General features: G+C 35.0%; 1 protein-coding gene across 1 annotated transcript; it reads left to right on the top strand.

Moving 5' to 3' along the window:
* Positions 1-4511: 4511 nt before the first annotated feature.
* DTHD1 (death domain containing 1) lies at positions 4512-19473 on the top strand. Its single transcript, XM_066549151.1, is given in 18 exon segments — positions 4512-4788; positions 5506-5636; positions 8472-8716; positions 8718-8860; positions 8863-9103; positions 9105-9236; positions 9730-9763; positions 9765-10056; positions 10703-10835; positions 10837-10882; positions 11717-11832; positions 11834-11956; positions 12789-12953; positions 13499-13791; positions 15006-15038; positions 15041-15249; positions 18560-18617; positions 19184-19473. Coding segments are annotated over 18 exon segments (2961 nt in total).
* Positions 19474-21094: the final 1621 nt, after the last annotated feature.

The following is a 21094-nucleotide window of genomic DNA, read 5'->3' as shown; positions in this document are numbered from 1 at the left end:
ATGCTATCAAAGGTGCTAAACTAGAAGCTTACTGTATATACAAATAACACTTTAATAAAAAACTCAAAGTGAAGATACCCCATCTGTCCATGAATAATTTCTTGTAAAGTTACTAGGTTAAGTTAGAAGCTGAGTCTTTGATATTTTACTGTATACATCCCATTTCACAAACAGTTTCCTTTGTTTTCTGTCTCTTTTCTCAATAGCAAATTGAGAACAGCCTCAAAGGCAAAATGCCAGCCGTTTAAAGTAGACAAACTACCTGGGTAGTACCAGGTGGTACTGAAATTACCAGTAGCCTTTGTTATTTTAGAAAAACAAATGATGGCATAAGTATTCTGCCTACAATTTTGAATTAGATTGACATGTAGGAAATCTCATTCAAATACTCAGTTTCTGTTACAAACTCTACTGATTGTTGGCACAACATTCTAAATCTATATAGTTCTTTCTATCTTTTTCACTTTATTCTATACAGAAAATGTCATGCTTCCTTCAAACATTTCTTTATACCAAAGGTATCTCTTAAGGGCAATGAAGGTCTAACTCCAGTATTGAGGACAACACTATAATGGACTGGGACTTTCTCATTAAAGAAAGAAAGACTGTCAAGTAAAAATGATACTTTCATGTAATGTTTCAACAGCCTCTCCCTTTCTTAAATTTAATTAAGATTGCAATTAAAGTATTATTTCAACATTGGATAGAAAAACCTAAAGTTTTCCTATGTTTAATAACCACAAAATACTATTGCTGATCACATGAAAAAGGCATTTTTCTTTCAAGAATTAGTTTTTCCTAAAGCTTATAATTAGGATATTACTTATGCATTTTACAGTTCAAGAGGGATTTCAGGCAGAGTAGATTTTCAGATGGATTTCCAAATTCTTCCCTGTAGAAGACTGTAAATAGGATAATGTGGTTTATGGATTTGAGAGTATGTACTGATATTTTTATCTTCTCCTTCATTCTCACTATACTTTGTAGGTAGCTCAGATTGCCTTCCCTTCTCAACTCTGGAGTTTTGCTTTTCCTAATGTGAGGCTGTTCAACACCTAATTTGTAGTTAAGATTGCTTAAAGTCAAGACCTGTGACTGCACACAAAGAGAGATACCTTTTTTAATTACTTCATAGCTATGTGTTTCAAAGGGATTATGTCAGTGACCAGCACTGGTCACTGTCATAGAATGCTAAATTAAGTATTTGCGTGAACATATGATAAAAATTCTATGGCACAGTGCATCTGTAGCACTTTCTTAGTTTTTCTTATACTACTATTGCTTTTTAACTTGGGCCTTAGAATACCAGAGATGGGAAGAATAACCATTGCACATATTGTCAAATTTGAATAGATCAATAAACACACCAAAATACATTCATTGTCACATACTGAACTTTGAATTATATGCAGAGTATTTAGGCAGAACTCATTGGATCTGCACCATACACTCTAATCTCTTTTCCTGGCAGAACAAAGTCCACTTCCTTTGTTATCAGCTATGCAACACTTCTAAGGTATTCTGAAAAGAACATGAATATCTGCTAAAGGGTAATTTAATTTGATTGTATGATTTGATCCCTATTTTTCTAAATTGGATATTTTCTTCCCATATCCAAGGCTAATATGTAATATGGATGAAAAAGCTCTTTTTTAAAAGGACTTTTCAAATACTTAGAGGATATAGTTAAATGTGAATGTAACCCAGGAATAGGAATTGTTTTAAAACAAAATCAAACACAGAGCTATTTTTTCCAATTTGTTTTTTTTTTTTTCCTGCTGATGAAGCTTTGCTGAAGATCACTTTTTTAAAAAATGAAATGTCAGTGGATAACTAAACTTTGAGAATGAGTGCACAGGTCTTTTGTTATTAGTTCTTTCACATGAAATAAATAGATAAATAAATAAATAAATAAATAAATAACATCACAAGACCTGAAAGAAACAAAATCTAGTAACAATTCTATATTTATCACAATTAATTTTGCACTTTTATTTCTTACATGTATGATATTCAAATGATATTCCTTTTCTTCATTTTGCATTACATTACCCCCTGGACATAGGGCCCTACTGTAACAATAGGGTTGCTGTCTCTTTTCTTGTGAGTCTGTTGTTTTAATAGTAATTAACTCCTGTCCATGGGCAGTGGATAACATGACAGCTTGTGTCTTCATCCTACCACCATAGGCCTGATTCTTTCTCGGTTAAAAGATGTATTTCAGGCAGGGATTTCCAGCATGGCTGAGATCCAGCAGCGGCCAAATCTTAGAGAGATAGTTCTGGTGAGATATCCCTGGATTGGTTTTGTGCATCTCTTTGTATCTGTGTCTTTTTTTCCTCTGCTCAGATTTTCTGCAGTAAAGGCTGAAAGAGCAAACTATAGTTTCACTGTTAAACTTGACTGCTGGAGAATAGAGTAATACTGTACTTATCAAGTCTGCTTATTCCTCAAGTCTCAACGTCCTCATTGTAACTGGTGAGCTGCACAGTACACCATCTCAGTAACTAATCCAGGCTGAATTAACTTCACAAAAGTACAAGATTAAAGTGACTCCAGCATTTACTGTATGATATAATTTTATTCTATCAAAATGACCTTTACACTAAATTCTTTATTATATTGCATTAAATTCACATGTGATATTACAATATTATTTTCTTGAGTGTACTCTATACTATATATTATAGGCAGTCATATATTTTCAGAGGATATACACTGTAGTACATCTGAATAACTTGTGTTGCCTACTTTATTTACCCTTCCTGTCTTCCAATTATAATATACTAATTGCAGCAACATATTCTTTTGCAATCTGTAGTGTTCAGAAAACTTCAAAGTGTATCATAACTAATCACATGCACTCACCAGGTGAGGCTGATCTGGACCATGAAACCCCATGGGGACATGCAGAGCCCTGAAAGCTACTAGTGCACCAACTGTATCTCTTTGGGCAAGAGTTTATGTCAAATAAAAACCACATGACTGTTCCCAAAGACTATAGTTACATTATCAAAACCTGTCAATATGGTACATAAATATGAGCCTTAAATTATAAGATTATTCAGTGAACAGCATCAAAGATTAAGAAATTCCATTTACATAATTTATCACCATTCTTCAACCAATAGAAACAGAGAATTGACAGCAAAATAATAAATAGGTTTTCATAGTCCAGCGCTGGTACTGAAATTAAGATAGGATGTGGGGCCTATTTTTTTTTTTTACTAAAACAATGGTTTTCCTATATGAATAATTGGATTTAGAGACCTTCAAATGCTGATCATCAGATCATCAGACAGCCTAATACACATTCTCTTTAAGACTGCTGAAGAGTAAAAAACCTGGAAGAGTCAACTGTAATTTAAGTGGCCATTACTGCCTCATTTGCTGTCATGAGATCTGGTATAGAATCCTGTGTTTAAAAAGTAAATGTCTGGGGATACTGGCTCACAGCCAACTGAACACGAGCCAGCAGTGTGCCCTGGTGGCCAAGAAGGCCAAGGGCATCCTGGCCTGGATCAGGAACAGTGTGACCAGCAGGAGCAGGGAGGTCATTCTGCCCCTGCCCTCGGCACTGGTGAGGCCACACCTCGAGTGCTGTGTCCAGTTCTGGCCCCTCAGTTTGGGAAGGACGTTGGGACACTTGAACACATCCAGAGGAGCCAACGAGGCTGGAGAAGGACTGGGAACACAAACCCTGTGAGGAACGACTGAGGGAGCTGGGGGTGTTCAGCCTGGAGAAAAGGAGACTCAAGGGGGAGCTTATCACTCTCTACAACTCCCTGAAAGGTGGCTGTGGTCAGGTGGGGTCGGTCTCTTTCTCCAAGCAGCAACTGACAGAACCAGAGGACACAGTCTCAAGCTGCACCAAGGGAAATATAGGTTGGATATTAGGAAAAAGTTTTTTACAGAAAGAGTGATCAAGTACTGGAATGGTCTGCCTGGGAAGGTGGTGGAGTCACCATCCCTGGATGTGTTTGAACAAAGACTGGATGTGGCCCTCAGTGCCATGGTTTAGTTGAGGTGTTAGGGCATGGGTTGGACTCAATGACCTTAAAGGTCTCTTCCACCCTAGTGATTCTGTGTGTCTGTGTTTCATTGTTGGGAGTATATAATTTTAAATAACCAATTAAACTTGATTTCATAAGTACCAATCATTTGTAGCTACTAAGTAAGAAATTGCTCAGATATCCTGAAACTTTAAGTCACTGCTACATAACTGAGTCACATAACCTCCCTTAAAGGTGCATGGTGTACATTGGCATCTCTTGGCAATCCTTGCCTGTGGTTACAGAACAGCCACACCTTCCTGTCACCTAGTAACTTTTTAATAGTCAACATCAACTCAGAGTTTCTCAGCTAGAATTTCGTTTGTGGAATACAGTAATTTTAAAATTTCTGTTTAGGCTAAAATGCTAAACAGTGTAGTAGCCTGAACCAAGGACAACAACTTGTGGAAGAGTTTGAGTGAAAAAAAAAAAATTGTACTAGCATATTCTGAACATAAAATGGATATAGCTGAAAGCGAGATTACACCTGCAGGGAAATCAGGACAAGTCCTAGGAAAAATCTCTTACCTGAACTTTGTAGCAATAGACTTGCTTCTTAAAAGCGATCTGGATAAAGGAGGTTTGGAGGAGTATGTGCTTGGACTGACCTCTTTAGCAAAAGACCTGAGCAGCTCTCTCAGCCAGCAGCTGGAGAATGTTAAAGAAATTATTCAAGACACCGGCCACTTGCTGAGTGCTCTTCATGATAAACACAAGGAATTGACTGGAAATCCAGGCAAGTATGGAAAGACTTATCTGTAAGCAGACAGACTGGGTATATTAGATGCTGAGTTCTGCTGTCTGACGATGCTGGGGGACCTTAATTTTCATTTGCTAGTATTTCAGTACTTGGTAATTTATTAAACCAAATTAATTCATATTCCCACAGTTGTATCACAGGGGTTTTGAGCTCATTCCATGAGATTCAATATGAGACTCATAATTCTCATTATGCGACCAAAAAAATTTTAAAGTAAAATTAACTAAACAGAATTGTTCAAAGTCTTATGTTCACTATACTTTAGTGGGATTATTTTGGCCCGACACCAGACACCAACCCAGTAACTTACTAACCCCTCTTCAACAGGAAAAGGAAAGAAAATAAGATAGAAAAGAATCCTGTGTTGATATAGAGAAAATTACTTGAAATTACCATCGTGGGCAAAATAGACTTAATTTACAGAACAAATTAATTTAACTTATTGTCAATTTAAATAGATTTGGATAGTGAGAAGCAATGGCAAAACATTGAAACAAGACCTTTCCTCTACCCCTTCTATTTTCCATGCTCAACTTCACTCCTTCATTCCCAATTCCTTTACCTCCTCACCTTCCTGAGGAGTGCAGGGCAATGGCAAACAAGGGCAGAAGTCTGTCCATAACAGTTCCCTCTACATTCCTTCCTGCTTATTCTTTTCCATTCTCCACTGTGGGTCCTTCCCATGGTCTGCAGTTCCTGTCAGCAAAAACTGGCTTCTAAACAGACTGCAGTTCTTTCAGGGAATATCTACTTTCCTTGGCATTGGGTCCTCCTCAGGCTGCAGCATAAAACCTCAAAAGAAGAGTATCCAACAGCCAAAGAAGGTAATTCTCCCTCCCTACTCCACCCTTGAGAGTCCTTACCTGAAGTACTGCATAAAGGTCTGGAGTGTCCAGCACAAGGATATGGACCTGTTGGAGCAGGTCCAGAGGAAGGCCATGAAGATGATCAGAGGCATCAGGGCATCTGTCCTTTTAAGAGAGGTTGAGAGAGTTGGGGTTGTTCAGGCTGAAGAAGAGAAGGCTCTGGGTATGCCTTGTTGCATCCTCCTAATTCTTAAAAGGGGCTTTTAAAAAAGAGGAAGAGTGATTTTTTTACATAGACACTATCACAATACAGTACTAGAATAGGAGGGATCAGTTTTAAACTAAAAGAAGAGAGATTTATAATAGATGTTAGGAAGAAGTTCTTTACTTAGAAAGTAATGAGACACAGGAAGAGGGAGAAGTAGGCAGAAAACTTGTGGATGCCCCATCCCTGAAAATGTTCAAGGCCAGGCTGGATGATGCTTTGAGCAACCTGGTCTACTAGAAGGTGTCTCTGCCCATGACAGGAAGGAAAGTTGGAAAGAACCTTAAAGAACATCTCATTCCAATCCAAACCATTCTATCATTCTACAATGATTCAATGATGCAAAGAGAGAGAAAGAAAGAGATTACAGACAGAAATGTTTAGCTATGCTTGTGTTTCTGAGTCTTAACCTATGGATTTATAAAGTCTATAATAATAACAAAACATTTGAGTTTAAAAAGCCTCCTTCTAGGCTCCAAGCAAGCTAACTGTCCTGTTTGCCTCATGGTTTATGTGATTTTTTTTAATTCTTCTTTTGTCAAGTTTCCAAGAATCAGTCTCTTCCAAAAAGCTGCTATAACTCCCCTGAAAAAATCCCTTAAAACACTCAGCAAAGAGGTTTGGAGACAGTTGCATATAAACTACCTCTTTATTCTAAAGCTGTGTTATCAAGCATCAGAAAAAGAACAGAAAACAAATTGTTAGAAAATAAATGGGGAAGGGGAAAATCACAAAAGAACACTTTTTTCATAGTTAACCTTGTAATTGAATGGAAAAAGTGTCTTTCCATGTGATGTAATTGGATACTATATGGTTACAAGGCCATATCTTTTCTTGCCCATATTAGAAAAGTCACATTTACAGCATAGGCAAATGCCATTGTTTTCAATTACCCTCTTATCTTCAAATTCGATTTTAGGGAAGTTCAAAGGGCTGTACAATTTGTTTGAGGGTTTCTTTGTTTTGTTTAGAAAATGCAAAATTCAGGGGGAAATGTAAATTTTGACAGTTTTGCCTAAGGTTGACCTTTACCTTACAGTGAAACTGGGAAGTGGTATTTTACAACCTCTTCTGCAAACAAACCTCTGTTATTTCCAATCCTTTTTTTGATTTCTCAGTCCTGTTAAACTGTCAAGGATTTCTTCATTACTGTAAAAGTGCCTGTGGAAAAACAGTAATAGTATTTCTTTTTTGAAACTATCAGTGTAAACAATACTTTAAAAATGCATTTGCTTCCTTTTTATTTATTTTTTTCCAAATATAGTTAAAGTCTAATAAGTCACTTGGAAAGTGAGGGTATTAGAAAGGAATATTTTTAGACCAAGTTAAATAAGAAGAATCTGACTTAAACCTACAAAAAGTACAGGTCAGAATAATCAGATGTAAATAGAGATGAGAGACTTATCTAGATCACAGTGATATGTGATGACATTCTTAATAAAATTATTTTCCAAGCTGAAAACCTTGAGGTATTATTTACCTCATATGACATTGTTAAAAAAGTGAATGTTAAGTCAAAGGTTTCCTGTAAGACTCTCATCAGCCCTTTCTGTTTTTCTTTCCTTGTAGCTGTATATTGGAGGTGGAGAGCACACCATACTGTACCTTATGTCTATTGTCTTATTTGTAGACTTTCAAGAGATTTAACCTGCAAAACAAAATTATCCAGGATCTCATACAGCACAGAAATAAAATTTTCCAAGGTTTCCAATACATCTAACTAGTAAAGATACCTCTACAGTTATAGGGGCTGACAGCATAAGATGCAGGAAGAGCTCCAAGTAATACATTTTAAATCCTTGGAGAGAGTATCTGGAATTATTTCTAAGAAAAGTTTCAAGATAAGAAAAATAAGGGATCATAAAATATATAAGTTAAAATATTACATGAATGGGACATAGTGGTTGTGTGCTTTTTGTGCATTCTTCTTCACAAAGTGGTTTTAATTACATGCAAGGGCAACCTTCATCATTTCTGTAACTGGATATTACAAATTGCTGGGCTTGTATTATATGTGAACTGGTAGTTTTGTGTTCTCATCTCTTTTTCATAGCAAAAATTCAGAGCTTCTAAGGTCTGAATTTAAAATTAGGTCCATGTATAACAGCCTTGCTATAGACCTATGCATCAGAATCTTACAGGATTCAATTTTAGGAAATATAATATTTAATTCTAAAGATCTTCCCAAATTGATTTGACTATATTTTATCAATACCATGCTTTGGATTGATTGTCATTAAGAATTTAGCTAGAGTCTGATCGTTAGAAAAGTGTTCATTAGAGTTGCCAGAGTAAAATTTTGACAAATACACACACAGTTGTTCTTAGACAAGTATAAAAATGTACTTGTCTATATTCAGTTCCTTAGAAATTGACTTCACCTGAATAGCAATATATGCAAAAACATTAAATGGAAGCCAGGAAATAGAGTGTGCTTCATGTATTGAAAGGTACTATGGGATTATATGGAATTCAATAAATATGTGTATAATAGTTTTCACATTTTTGTCTAGCTTTCATAGCAAAATGTAATTGTTTTTTGGGGGGTTTTTTGCCTCAAAATACAATGGAATTATAATTATCTGCAGAAAGTGAAGGAGTATTTGATAAATACAATCTCACACCTTCAAGAGGCAGAAAATAAATTTTATGCTGCAAGCTGCAGACAAGAGGGTGATTCTCAGAACCAGACTGGTGAAAATGCTTCTGGAGAAACAGATGTGCATTGTTCAGAAGGAGAAGCAACAGACTCTGTGCAAGCATCTTCCAGTTCCAGACAGCAATTCCAAAGAACTCCTTTTCTGAACAAGACAGCAAGTCAAAATGTCAATCAAACCCACACAAGTGAAATTAAAACTGTTAATTGCATCCTTAGCTGAAAACAAATCTGCTCAAGAACAAGACACCAGCAGAGAGTCTCCAATGAAAAAGGAAGATGGTGAGCACCAACTACTGATTGTCTCTTTTACAGAGAAAAAGAGCGCAGTGGAAAACTTCATGGAGGTAGCTCTGTTACTAAAAAGCCTCCTGACCTGGCTTTTCAGGATGCTCTTACAAGCAATGAGGAAGACATTCTGTCTGGGACATTGAAGGACATTTATGACAGAAGCACCACGAATTCTTTTGAACAGAAGAAAAAGGAAGTAGTCTGGGACAATTTAAAAGGGCTAGAAAGTGAAGACCACAAATTGACAGAGAAAATGGAAGACAGTAAAATAAAAAAATAATGAGATTTTTAGAAATTACCTAGGTACCTTCACTTCTTCAGCACAAACTTATGGTATTCCTGATGTGAATCCTTCTGTGAGTGATTCAGGAGAAGTACAAAAATCTAGATATTGGATGAACAAAGAGTAAGCACATATTCTCCCTTTTTTTTAGGAACAGATGTACATAATTATTGCTTATTAACTTATGAACTTGTGTGGGTGCAGAAACTCAATATACATGTACTGAACAGATGCTGGTTGTGCACATAACAGCAGTTTACAATTTGAACATGTGCAACGAAGATCTTTCCCTTTAGTCTAAAGTAAACCCTATATTTCTATTTGCATAATTTTTTATGCCAGAGAGGGACTGAGTCACAGCCAGTAAAGTCAATAATCCTCAAATTGTTTGAAATTAACAGGAAAGGACCACAATTCATCAGTTTTACAGTAATTTGTAAGCTGTTCTGAAACAGGCTAAACATAAAATTTTTCATTATTTTCTCATTTATTCTTAAAAATATTTTTCTGAATTACGTTCTTATGCTTCATTATAGCACATCATTACATCGAAGTATTTAATTAAAAATACAAAATTCTACCCCACTCAAAATACAAATAATTTTTTTTAAAAAAGATTTCTAGTCAAAGGGAGTGGAAAAAAACCCCTAGGAAATAGCTTGTTTTATTAAAGCCCCTGCAACTGTTCTGGAGAATCTGAAGTGTAATATACTCAATCACACTAGTTCCTTGGTGGTGGATGATTCTGAGGAGCTGGTCAGCAATGTCATCAGTATGGAATGTTATGATTATGAAAAACCACTTTTCCCTATCAACATTGCAATCCCATTTACATCATGCTTCAGAGGAAATTATTGGGAGATTATGGTAAAGGTGACTGATACCAACTTCCAGTCAAACTACTTAACTCCTATTTCTTTGCAAGGATAGCAAGGAAACCATAATGGGTTTAACTCTCATCAAAGGATTGCAAAAGCAGAGTTTAAGCTTCCCAGTTAAGTCTCTGGAGATTTTCAAGTAAAGTTGTCATTATTAAATCATATTTCCCACTATGTGTGGTTAAACAGAACTTTCTACTTTCTCAAGCACTAATTCTATTTGAAAACTAGTATTTACTAACATTCTTTTTTTTCACTTACAATGTTAAGCAAATGCTTGATCCCACAATACTAATGGTTTAGTGATGTTTCATGAGTATTGTAAATAAGTGCAATGCATTGCATTATTTGATAAAAGCAAAATTTAGGGGGAATTACTGTGCTTTTAGATCACAACAAAGTAACATAGTTCCATGAGTATAAATAAGTACAAACTATATCAAATGAACAGTTTTTAAATGCAGAAGTGTTGTATTGGACCAGATTCATCACCCAGTCTATAAATTTATTTCATTTCACCCCAATCATACACTGGAATATGAATAACATCATATGATGACTAGAGATCACCAGGTACTTGGGCATGCAGGTGGCAATAATAGTCAATTTATTTTCATTTCATACTTTGCTCTGTAGAGAATGTTACCTTCTCAAACTGTGAAACACAGCTTCCTTTCCCTCCAATACTCTAACCTCACATTCTCTTTAATCAGGAAAGCTTTGCAGAAGTAAAAATTTATTATCTGGGTGTTTTTTCTGTGTTGTCATGCTTAAAGAAGGAAACATTTACTGTTCCAAAGGTAGGACTCTAACAAAAGCTGAATGTGGATTCTAGAATCTCTCTGTTACCATCCAGAAACATTCAGTTCTCCGGCACCTCTGCACTTAAAAGTAAGCTTGAAATAGGTGATTTTGATGAACTTGTTCCATAAGCCTGTTATCTGATCAGCTCTGAAGTGAGTATGCTAATGATGTTAAAGTGCAATCTCTTCCAGTACCAGAAATCTATAAGAAGTGGTTGCAGCTTCACATCCTGTACATGCAGATTTCCTGTCAGCTTTGTAAAAACCACATGTCAGGGATATCTTTAGCTAAAAAAGATCTATCTACCCTTGTTTGATATAGTTCAGAAAATATAGTCATTTTCAATAAAGATGTGTCAACTCAAAACTTTAATTGTTTGGCCCAGTGATAAAGTGAATGGAACCATTTCTCTCACCTGACTCATTTCTCTCACCATTTCTCTCCTTGGTGCCAGCAAGTGCAACAAAAGGTTTTTATCGTGCATTAGTCTTAGACTGAGTATAGTCTCAAATTGTGCTTCAGTTGTGTTTCCCCATTAAGATGTTAATTTGGAAGTATGGAGATATTAAAATTATGAAAAAATACAGATTAGAAAAATCTCAGATTTTTCATAATCTGAGGAAGCTCATAAGTTTCAAAACTTGAATTCAAATCAGGAACAAAATAATATAAATATTTTAGGCAATAGAAGTTCCGGTTTTGATGACTTTCAAGCATTTTTCTGAGCTTTGTATAAAGTGCTGTTACTTGGGTAAGGTTGTTGTTGGGTTAAAAAGAGGAGTCTGATTCTTCTGTGACAGCCTAGCCAACTCCAAAAGATAAACCAATTTTGTAAAACCAATTTTTGTAAAAAAATCCAGGCATGTAATAGAAGAGGGGTTTTTTTTGCAAGCTGATTATACAATTTCTTTCTATATTTAGATTCAGCCAATTGAGCCATCAATTTCAGCATTGAAAGCAAGACATTATATGTATCATTCAGTGATATCTACGAGTGCACTGGTTCATGTCCAGCATCCTTCATCCCAACCTTTTAACAGCTGTCACTATTACTCTACCCTGTTCTCCAAACCCAGACAAAAAAAGGCAAGGAGATTAGACAGAAGATGCAAGAGCTATTAGTGCTACAGTAAAGAGGGTTGCTGCAGCATACCATCCTCAGTAAGACCCTCGCTTCAAATTCACCATTTTTCTAAAACATCAAAATCAATGAACTTTAACAGGTTTTGATTTGATTTCTTGTATTAAAACTGTTTGTTCTTTATTAATATAGACTGCAATACCTATGGGCCTTGTTAGAAACACTAGAGCAAGCCCTCAACATTTTCATGCTATAGTTTCACCAGAAAAATTAATACAGTATTTGATGTTTATTCTTAAATATGGTGACCACGACATTTCTAGCAGGAGTCAGAATGAAGACTGTATGAAGTTTTTTCACCAATAAATATTCAGACATGTTCACCAAAGTCAAAAATTGAACACAAAGAATAGACATGATGTAGACCTGCTGTGTTCATAACACACCAAGTTGACTTGAGTCTGACCTTTGAATTTTTTCATTTCTACTTCTACACATTTCAATGGTTGCCTGAATCAAAATCAAAATGCATGGCACAATGGTTTATAGTAGGTCAATTTTATGCACTAGATAAAAGTCCAAATTTTTCCAAAGTATGAAGTACAATATTTCTAAAACTTTTTGGCATGTCTTAAAAAAACATTACAACATGGAGACGCCTGGGAAAAAAAAAAAAAAAAAAAGATGATTTCTATGTTTCAGCAGTTTCTGGAGAATTGAAGAAAAAACCTCTAAATAATTATATCATTCACATACTCTGAAGTATCTCTCCAGACACAGATTTTAAGCAAGCTGGGTAAACCAGAAAAAGTCATCAAGGACAGCAGAGGGGAAAACAGTTTCAAACACAAGCTTACTCTTTCTGCAGAACTATTTTTATGTTATTTTTTCTATAATTATTTGTCTTTCCAGAGCTGTGAGCACTTCTGTGAGAAAAAGTGGGGACAATCTCAGTGATACTTTGAAATTATTAGGTCATGGAAACAAAGAAGAGGGGTGGAAGCTGTTTGATGATGTTATTATCCAGAATGCACAGAATGGGCTTATATTTTTTGAACTAAATGAGCATTTAGAAAGGTAATGTATGAATAATTTAACAAAATTTTATTCACTGAAATATTTAGCTCTGTGTTTACAAATAAGTGGAAATTAGTAGTGTTAAGAAATCATCCATATTTAACCATTAACTTGCTCCTAAGTTTGTTGCCTATAATTGCAAAAATAACCCTTTTTTCTTTATAGAATGTACACAATGTAGTACATAGAACTTTGAAAAAGGAAATGCAGATATCTGTCTTATTGGCAAATGTGATTTAGCTCTCTAACTAAAAAGGCTTTTTTTTTTTAATTCTTATTATGAAATATTATCTTACTTTCATGTTAAATTCATGTGTATTTGAAATCATACCTACACAGTCAAAATACTTTACACTACAAACACAAGCAGATTTGCACCTTTTTCATGTGTTGGAAACAAGAATGAAAAGAAGGTAGCAAAAGTTTCCTTGGAGACTGAGCCCCATATTATTTTTAAGAAAAAATTATTAGCAGTTGATACATTATTCTAAATAAAGCATTTAAATTTCATTTTCTTTCCCTTTATCTTTTTTACCTTACTATAGCTTTGTGGTCATTCACCTTGCATTCCTTTTGGAAAACAGGTATCTTCTCCTCTTTTCTCAGGCTCTGGAAGAAGCTCTCCATAGCATGCTGGCTAATGTGATACTGTTCTCTCAGAAAAGAGAAAACCAATATAAAATAGTAGTTTTGCTGTCTGCATCCAGAGAATTGACCAATGAACTTCAAAATCTTCATCAGGAGGGTTATTTTGGTCCCCCAGAACCTACACAGAAGTTCCCATTAAGACAAGGAGAGCAGATTCATTTTAGATTTAGAGGAAATATTTCTGCTTCAGGTAAGGCAGTTAATTCATGCAAGTGTATGAACATTATCAATGCCTCATCTATTAAACAGGCTGTATGGGAACACATGTAGACTGAAGTTACTCATAGTACATTTAGTGTGTAATGTTAGTTTATTTCAGTGTTCTGTTTCTTGTAAAGAAAGGAATGTGGAGCTTAATGGGAAACTGCTCCAACTGTAAAGAAAATGTACAATCTAAAGGAGCTCCTGAGTAATGTGCTCTCAGTGACCCTGCTTTGAGCAGGAGAGTGCGACAAGATGATCTCTTAAACCCCTGTGAATTCTGTGAAACCTGGTTCCTCAGAAACACATGATATTTTAAGAATTATTTTAAAAGGACAGGTTTCTGTCTGCTGCTTTGTCCAAGTAAATTCACTTAGACTGAGCAAGAAACCAAGGCAAAACAGTGCCTGTTGTGAGTTGCACTGTGAATTGAGGTGATGAGAGAGAGAGTTATGCCGTTTCTGTTAGTAGCCAAGAAAATTCCATGTAGTGGCTGCCACCATTCAGAGACTTGCTTATAGGGAAAAGGGAGAAGAAGCCTCTGAAAGGTTTTCACCCTAAATTGCATATAGTCTCTTCTGTCTGTCTTAGATTGTACATATAAATATATATTTGGCCCTCTGAACATTTTGTACATAAACTCTCCCATTGAAAATTGCATGTACTCTAAAGAAAGGAATATTCTTCAAAAAGAGAAGTCTCCAGCCCATGAGAAATGTCTGCTTTTATACACAAAGGACAGTGTCTGTAGATTTATCAAATAAATGGATTTAGAAAACCTAAAAATGCATCTACCCCTCTGCTGCCATTCATTTTGTTGTTACACATAGCTATCCATCCTGAATAACCAGAAAGCATATACTTTTAATTCCATTCACAACACCCCTTTATTTTTATTCTTCTTTATGTTATGTACATACCTCCTTTTCTGTTCCTTGATTTTCAACTTGTAGCACTGCCTTCACCACTTAATCTTGAAGCCAACTATTAAAGGGCTAAGAAAGCTAGCTACAAAGATATGCCTACTACTGAAGCAGGCTGAACTCAGATGTTCAATAAAGTAATAGGAATGATAAAGAACAATCAAGGAACAACCAAATGTTATATGATTACCCTTACTTGACTCATGCTAATGAATTACTTTAGATGCCATGCACCTAAATGCAGGATAAATTAAAAAAAAAATTATTATATGGACTGCAGGGAATGGAGAAGCCTTCAGGAAAGTCTACAAACTGATTTTCATTCACAAAGACAACCAAGGCTGGAGCTCCAAATTAAAGAAGTGGATGAATTTGGTAACCACAGTTCACCTCATTACAAAGGAACAGCAGTGTTTTATAAAATTACCAGAGAGATGATACCAAAGAAATGGGAACAAACCTTACCATATGATGAATATCAACACCAGTCTCCACTGTGCAAATTAGCATTAACATTGCCAAAGGTGCATTTCTAACTTGATAATATTAGAATTTCCCTATTTCCCTTTCCGTCTTACCTTACATTTATTAGAAAAAGGATCTTGGTATGATTTTTGATTTACAGATAAACACAGAAGTCACTGATAAAATTCTGGTGCATCCTCAATGTACAAACATTCTCAGAATTTCTATTAGCTGTGGGGAAGGACCCATACCCAGGTATAAGCATGGAAAAAATTCTAGCAGAAAATTTTCACCCAACTACTCTCCCCAGCTGGAGGGGAGAAATTATTATGGCACTGTGAAATTATTACTGAAGTTTCAGGTGTATCATTTGTGTTTCATTGTCTTGGGAGCAGAGAATTGCAAATTGTAGGATCATTAAATGGTTTGTGTAACCTGTCTTCCACCTATCACCTGATCATTCCATTATTCCTGATTAGCCTCTGCAGTACAGTCATGTGGGCAATTATCTCCATCTCTGGTGAAACCTCATGCCATATAAAATAATCTTTAATATTCCTGCAATGAAATCTCATTGTAAACTTTTCAAAGAGCCTGTGTACCAGCACACTATGTTGCACAAAATGCTGCCACTAAACTACTACTATCAAAGTTGCATACATTTTGATATCAAAATATCTACAGAAACACTTGGTCTAAATCTCTGGTGGTAAATAGTAGCATGTTTCTCTTTTTGAATTTGGCTTTACACAATTCTCAATTTATTTTTTTTCCAGATGATAGTTAAAATAATCCAGAATGTCTGGTTTTGGTTGTGACAAAGACAGATGGAGTCTTTTTAAGGTGACCATTCTGACTACTCCATTTCCACTCATTTCTGTAAAATTCCCATCTAAATTTCTTTTTTAAAGAAGGCACTAACTGTACAATCATAACCCATTTTCTATATGTATATGCCTTCATTATCCACTTACAAATATATTGCTGACAGAGGTCAAAATACTGTTTGTTTACTTTGTATGCAAACATTCACATCAGTTTTTACTTTAAACATATATTTCTACTTTAAACATATATTTTCTACAGAATTAATCTGATTTTCACTAATGATTCCTATTTATGCTGCTTTTCTTTCCTCAGCAACAGAAAACACCTGCTGCCCTAACCTATTTTGTTCAACACAAGTCAGATACAGTGCATTAGGTTTTGATGTCAAGTATGTGTGTGCATATTTACTGATTTCAAAGATTTTGTATTTATGTGACACAGTGGGCTAAGGAGATAAAAGATTAATTTCTCCTTTTCTGTCTGTCCTGTTTAATATGCTACTAGAGTCTGGTCAAGTCTGAGAGGTCCATTTGACAAAGCACATCAGTGTTACTAGTTGGGAATGCTTTGCAAAAATAGATAGCTGTAATACATATAGACATTATGAAATTACTATTCTGCTGAAGTTTTATGTCTAATGACTGCCCAGCAGCAGAATAGCATGTTATTCCCTGCTTCAGAAAGGCAGTTGCATGGCTAATTGAAGGGCCTTCCAGACTAGAAAACTGCTTTGACTGCTAAGAGTATTTTACTTAATCTGTCGACCAGAACAGCAGGACCACACGCCAGTGCAGCTGAACCGTGGGTGAATTTAGCACTTCACCACAGACACTTAATCTTAAAAGGCAATTTACTGTTTTAGATCTAATGCATTGTATATTATTACACTATTTTTAGACAATACTGATTTTCAATTCTTATTATTTTTACTACTATTTTAACGTTAAGTAGCATGAAGTGGTTCAGATTAAAGTCAATGCATGGGTAATTGAGTTCATCTACAATAACTTTGAAAATCTAACACAGACCTTTGAGGTGGTAAATTCTCATTAATGAAGGAAAAAAGTTTAAGTACAAATGCATCATTAGACAAAGCCAGAGAAAGCTGAGTCGTGGAAGAAGAGCAATGCCCCCTTCTGGAAGAGCTTTATATTCCCTTTATTCTGAGAGTTTTTTAGCCATGTCATTCTATTTTCATGCTGGGACGCATGCAATGACACAAGTGCTGTAGAATCATGCAAAACGAGGCGGATTCAGATCATAGAATTATGGAATAACTTGGGTTGGAAGGGTCCTTTAAAGGTCTCCTAGTCCAAGCCCCAGAGTCTCCAGAGCAGTACAGCACAGGATGGTTTTGCACTGCCATGCAGTGCGTAATGTGTGCATCCTGCGTGCACTGAAATCACCTCCCAGGATGACTGTGTACAGGCCAGATGAAAAGCTGTTTAATTCACAATAGATAATGGTTATGAATATATTGACCTTATGGCTGTGCAGGTCAGTACATTTGAGACACTCCAAATATTGAATAATATTTAAAGCCCGTGTTATAGAAGCGATGAAGATAAGCTCCATAATGCTCAGTATATCAGAAAGAAAACAATAACTTTTCCAGTCTGAGTTTCATGTTCTTAATTCCCAAATGAAAAACAGAAAATCAGTGAATAAACCTCAGGCAAATTTCCTTGGGAGAGCTGTGAATAACCAGCCAGGTAATACAACTGAATGTGCATGACAAAAGTAACATGGGCACTGAAAGAGGATAATTTCATTTTCAAACAAAAAAATCTGAATATCACTTCATACAAACTAATCTTTCTTTGTGCTCAGTGCTTATGTAAGTAATTTCTTGTTCTATATGCAGTAGGAAACAACACTAAAGCCCAGAAGACTTTCATCTTTCTCAGCCATAAGTAAAACAGGACAAAGTATTTTTTCTTTCTCTCCAATGTTTAGAGAAGAAAGAGGAAAAACTCTCTACTTTCTCATGGAACTTACCTTTTGAATTTTGATGATTTTTCATGATGATTTATTAAAAGATGAACTATGAAAAATGAATAACTATAGCTACAAATACAACGTGGTTACCTGACCTCACAATAGCTACTGCATAACTAGAAATTGTTCTTTTCCTTGAAAGGAAGGCAAAGCTAATGCAGTATTCAAAATTAGAATCTGTAACATCTAGGAAGGTTCTATATAGATTTTCCATACAGCCAGTTTATATATATAACTTATGGCATAATGCTATTAATAAAATATTTGTAAAGTTACATGAAGGATGAACTTTCTATAAGAGATAATAAACACCCACTTGATAGATGAAAATTTTGTTAATTTTTTTATTTTAATAGCTATATACTGTTTTATATCTGTTGATGGTGTTGTTTTTAATAATGACAAAAATATTCTATGTAAGTAGAAAAATTTAAAATGCTTAGAGTTGAACCCCCAGGATTTTACTGCATTCCACTCCCAAATCATATGCCTCACCTCTTACTCATCATCATTTCTCTTTCCTCAACACATTTTCTTTAATAGCATGAAAAATTGATCCATCATCCATGAAGTACAAAACAATTTTTTTCTGATTCATCAGGTAAGAAAACAACCATTAAATCATAACAATATAAAAAAGACCTATGCTTGCTATTTTTTTTTTTTTAATTCCAGGGCTTTCGGCTGTTACTGACACTTGAGAATGCCATATTCAGAAAGGAAATAGTTAATATGTTAAGAGGTAGTCAAAGGAAAAGAGATCTGTTTACCAGGAAATGCAACAGCTCCTGTTGTGGTGGGATGCTTGAACAGCATATAGTTTTGTGTATAAGGAAATCCAGTTTGTACTGAAAAGCTCCAGTATAACTGATGAATCAGGTGCAGTAAATACTGAAAATCTTTTATTTTACTGCTAACTTTCCCCATTCAGTTCCAAAAATTATAGATCATTGCTGAATCTGCTCTTGACTAAATTCAATTCATACTGCAGAGCAGTTACCAAAAATGGCATTGGAAATGAAATGAGATGATGTTTCCACCAAAATATAAAACACTCCCTATTTAGCTGGGGAGTTTAGCCACTAAGCCTCCAGCTTTAAAAAGCTTTTCAAAAAAAAAAAAAAAAAAGGAAGATTTAGTCTTACTTCACTAATTTTTGCCCTTCAGAGGCCCTATGGGACAAGTTGCTGTTCTGGCTTGCAGAAGAGCTTGCAGAAGATAATACATCATTGTTTGCTTTATGTTTATCTGTTCGATGGAGCATGCTTCAGCTTGTTAGGCTGAAGTGCCCTGATAATTTAACACACCAGATGTATGAACTGCTTTGCTGCTGCAAAAAGACCCTTCCAAAGTCAGCTGATAAACAGCAGCTCTTGTCTCGCTATTTGCAGAAGAGTGGCAGAAGTGATCTTTCAGAAGAACTTCATTTAAAGTGGCAAAATAAGGCGTTCACCTGAAAAAATCACTGGCAACTCACAGCCCAATTTATCTTCTTTCTTGTTAAGTGTATGAATATTTCCATGATACTTCTGGATGAACAAGTGACAGGGATATCAGTCAGGAGAAGACTATTTGTTACTTTGCGACCTCTTTAATAAGCGAAGTATAATAGCCATGTCCTTGCTTGATAAAAGTGAACATTTCTTATGTGTAAAAGTCAGATATTGAATATATAGGTATGAATAATTACAGAATGATCTGCATAGATTTCTGAGGACTTTAACTGTGTGCCCATGCTATACACAGTCAACACAATATTTCTACATATCTTAAATGTTAGAAATTATTCATTATATCAAAGTCATATGAATCATTCTATATGTATTGCTCTATATCCAGTTTTAATAACTACCAAATTCTTCAGATTATAGCCTAATGTACAGACAGAGGTAACTTCTTACTTTCAGATTTGTTAATTAATTCCGCTTTTATATTAATTAATTCTGCTTTTATATTCTCCATGAATATTTTTCATCCTTGTGAATATCATACAAGATTTCAGTGTAAACTCATGTGAATATGTAATCCCTTTCCTGAATTTAGGAGATTTCTTGCCTCACTTTAAACTCATTTTAATGCAGTTTTTTAGGTTACCATCAAATATGGAAAAAGAACTATTTCTTCATAAAAATTCTAAAATGTATGGCTTTGACATTTTGTTTCTTATACTAAGTTCTTGAATTGAAGGTACAGATAGTTAACCACAAGTATTTGTGCCATTCCTTATTCATGTTTTCAATCTCTAAAAACTCCAAAATGCTTAGTAGGACTAACCTGATTTTTAAGTCAGAGCATGAGAAAAGTTTGCATTCTCTAATGGTGTTTTTACTAAAATAATGTTTAATTTACCATCTTCTGTTATTTACTTCTACATTTCAAACCTCATAAAACACACCATACATTTATCTAAACACTAAACTGATTTCTGTTAAAGGCAAAAAGTAGCTGGCAAGAGTCAGTGAAAAACATTTCTGAGAGCAAGAGATTCCTTGGTACTTACTCATATTGTGATTACACAGGCTGTCACATCTGTGTGACTTCCCTACTGCTTCAGAAATGTGCAACAGATGCCTCTTTCTTCAAGTCCACCTGTGCACAATTAATTACTGTTATTCTTCTGATACCTCCTTGATGCACCAATTATTTTCCCTTTTCATCTCTCCTTGAATAATATAATACAAAATGTAAATATTAATCTGAATCAAAATCAATGCTCAATCATTTACTGATCTAAACTTTATTCATTTTTAGGCCATTTAGAAAACCTGTATGTCTGGCTGGCAAATCTTAATTGTGATACATAGTTAGTCTGTGTATTTTATTTATAGAGGTCGTATATTTGCAACATTTACAAATTGCTACTGTAAATGAGAAAACTGCATAGTAAAAGAAAAGGTAATAGTATTAATTAGTTTTCTTCATTTAGTCACTAATGTCTCATCTTATGTTATTTTCAGTTTTTAGATGTAAGACAAATCTATGAGTAATTTAACACCTTCTCTGAGAATAAAGCATAACAAACATGCCTTTTTTTTTTTTATAAAGAGGGTCTTTTAACTGTAAGCTGACTTCTTACTA

This window comes from Molothrus aeneus, chromosome 4 (genome assembly GCF_037042795.1).
Source record: "Molothrus aeneus isolate 106 chromosome 4, BPBGC_Maene_1.0, whole genome shotgun sequence".
In the NCBI taxonomy this organism is placed as follows: Eukaryota; Metazoa; Chordata; class Aves; order Passeriformes; family Icteridae; genus Molothrus; species Molothrus aeneus.
Note: the sequence above shows the minus strand (reverse complement) of the source record. Positions and strands in the feature narration are given on the sequence as shown.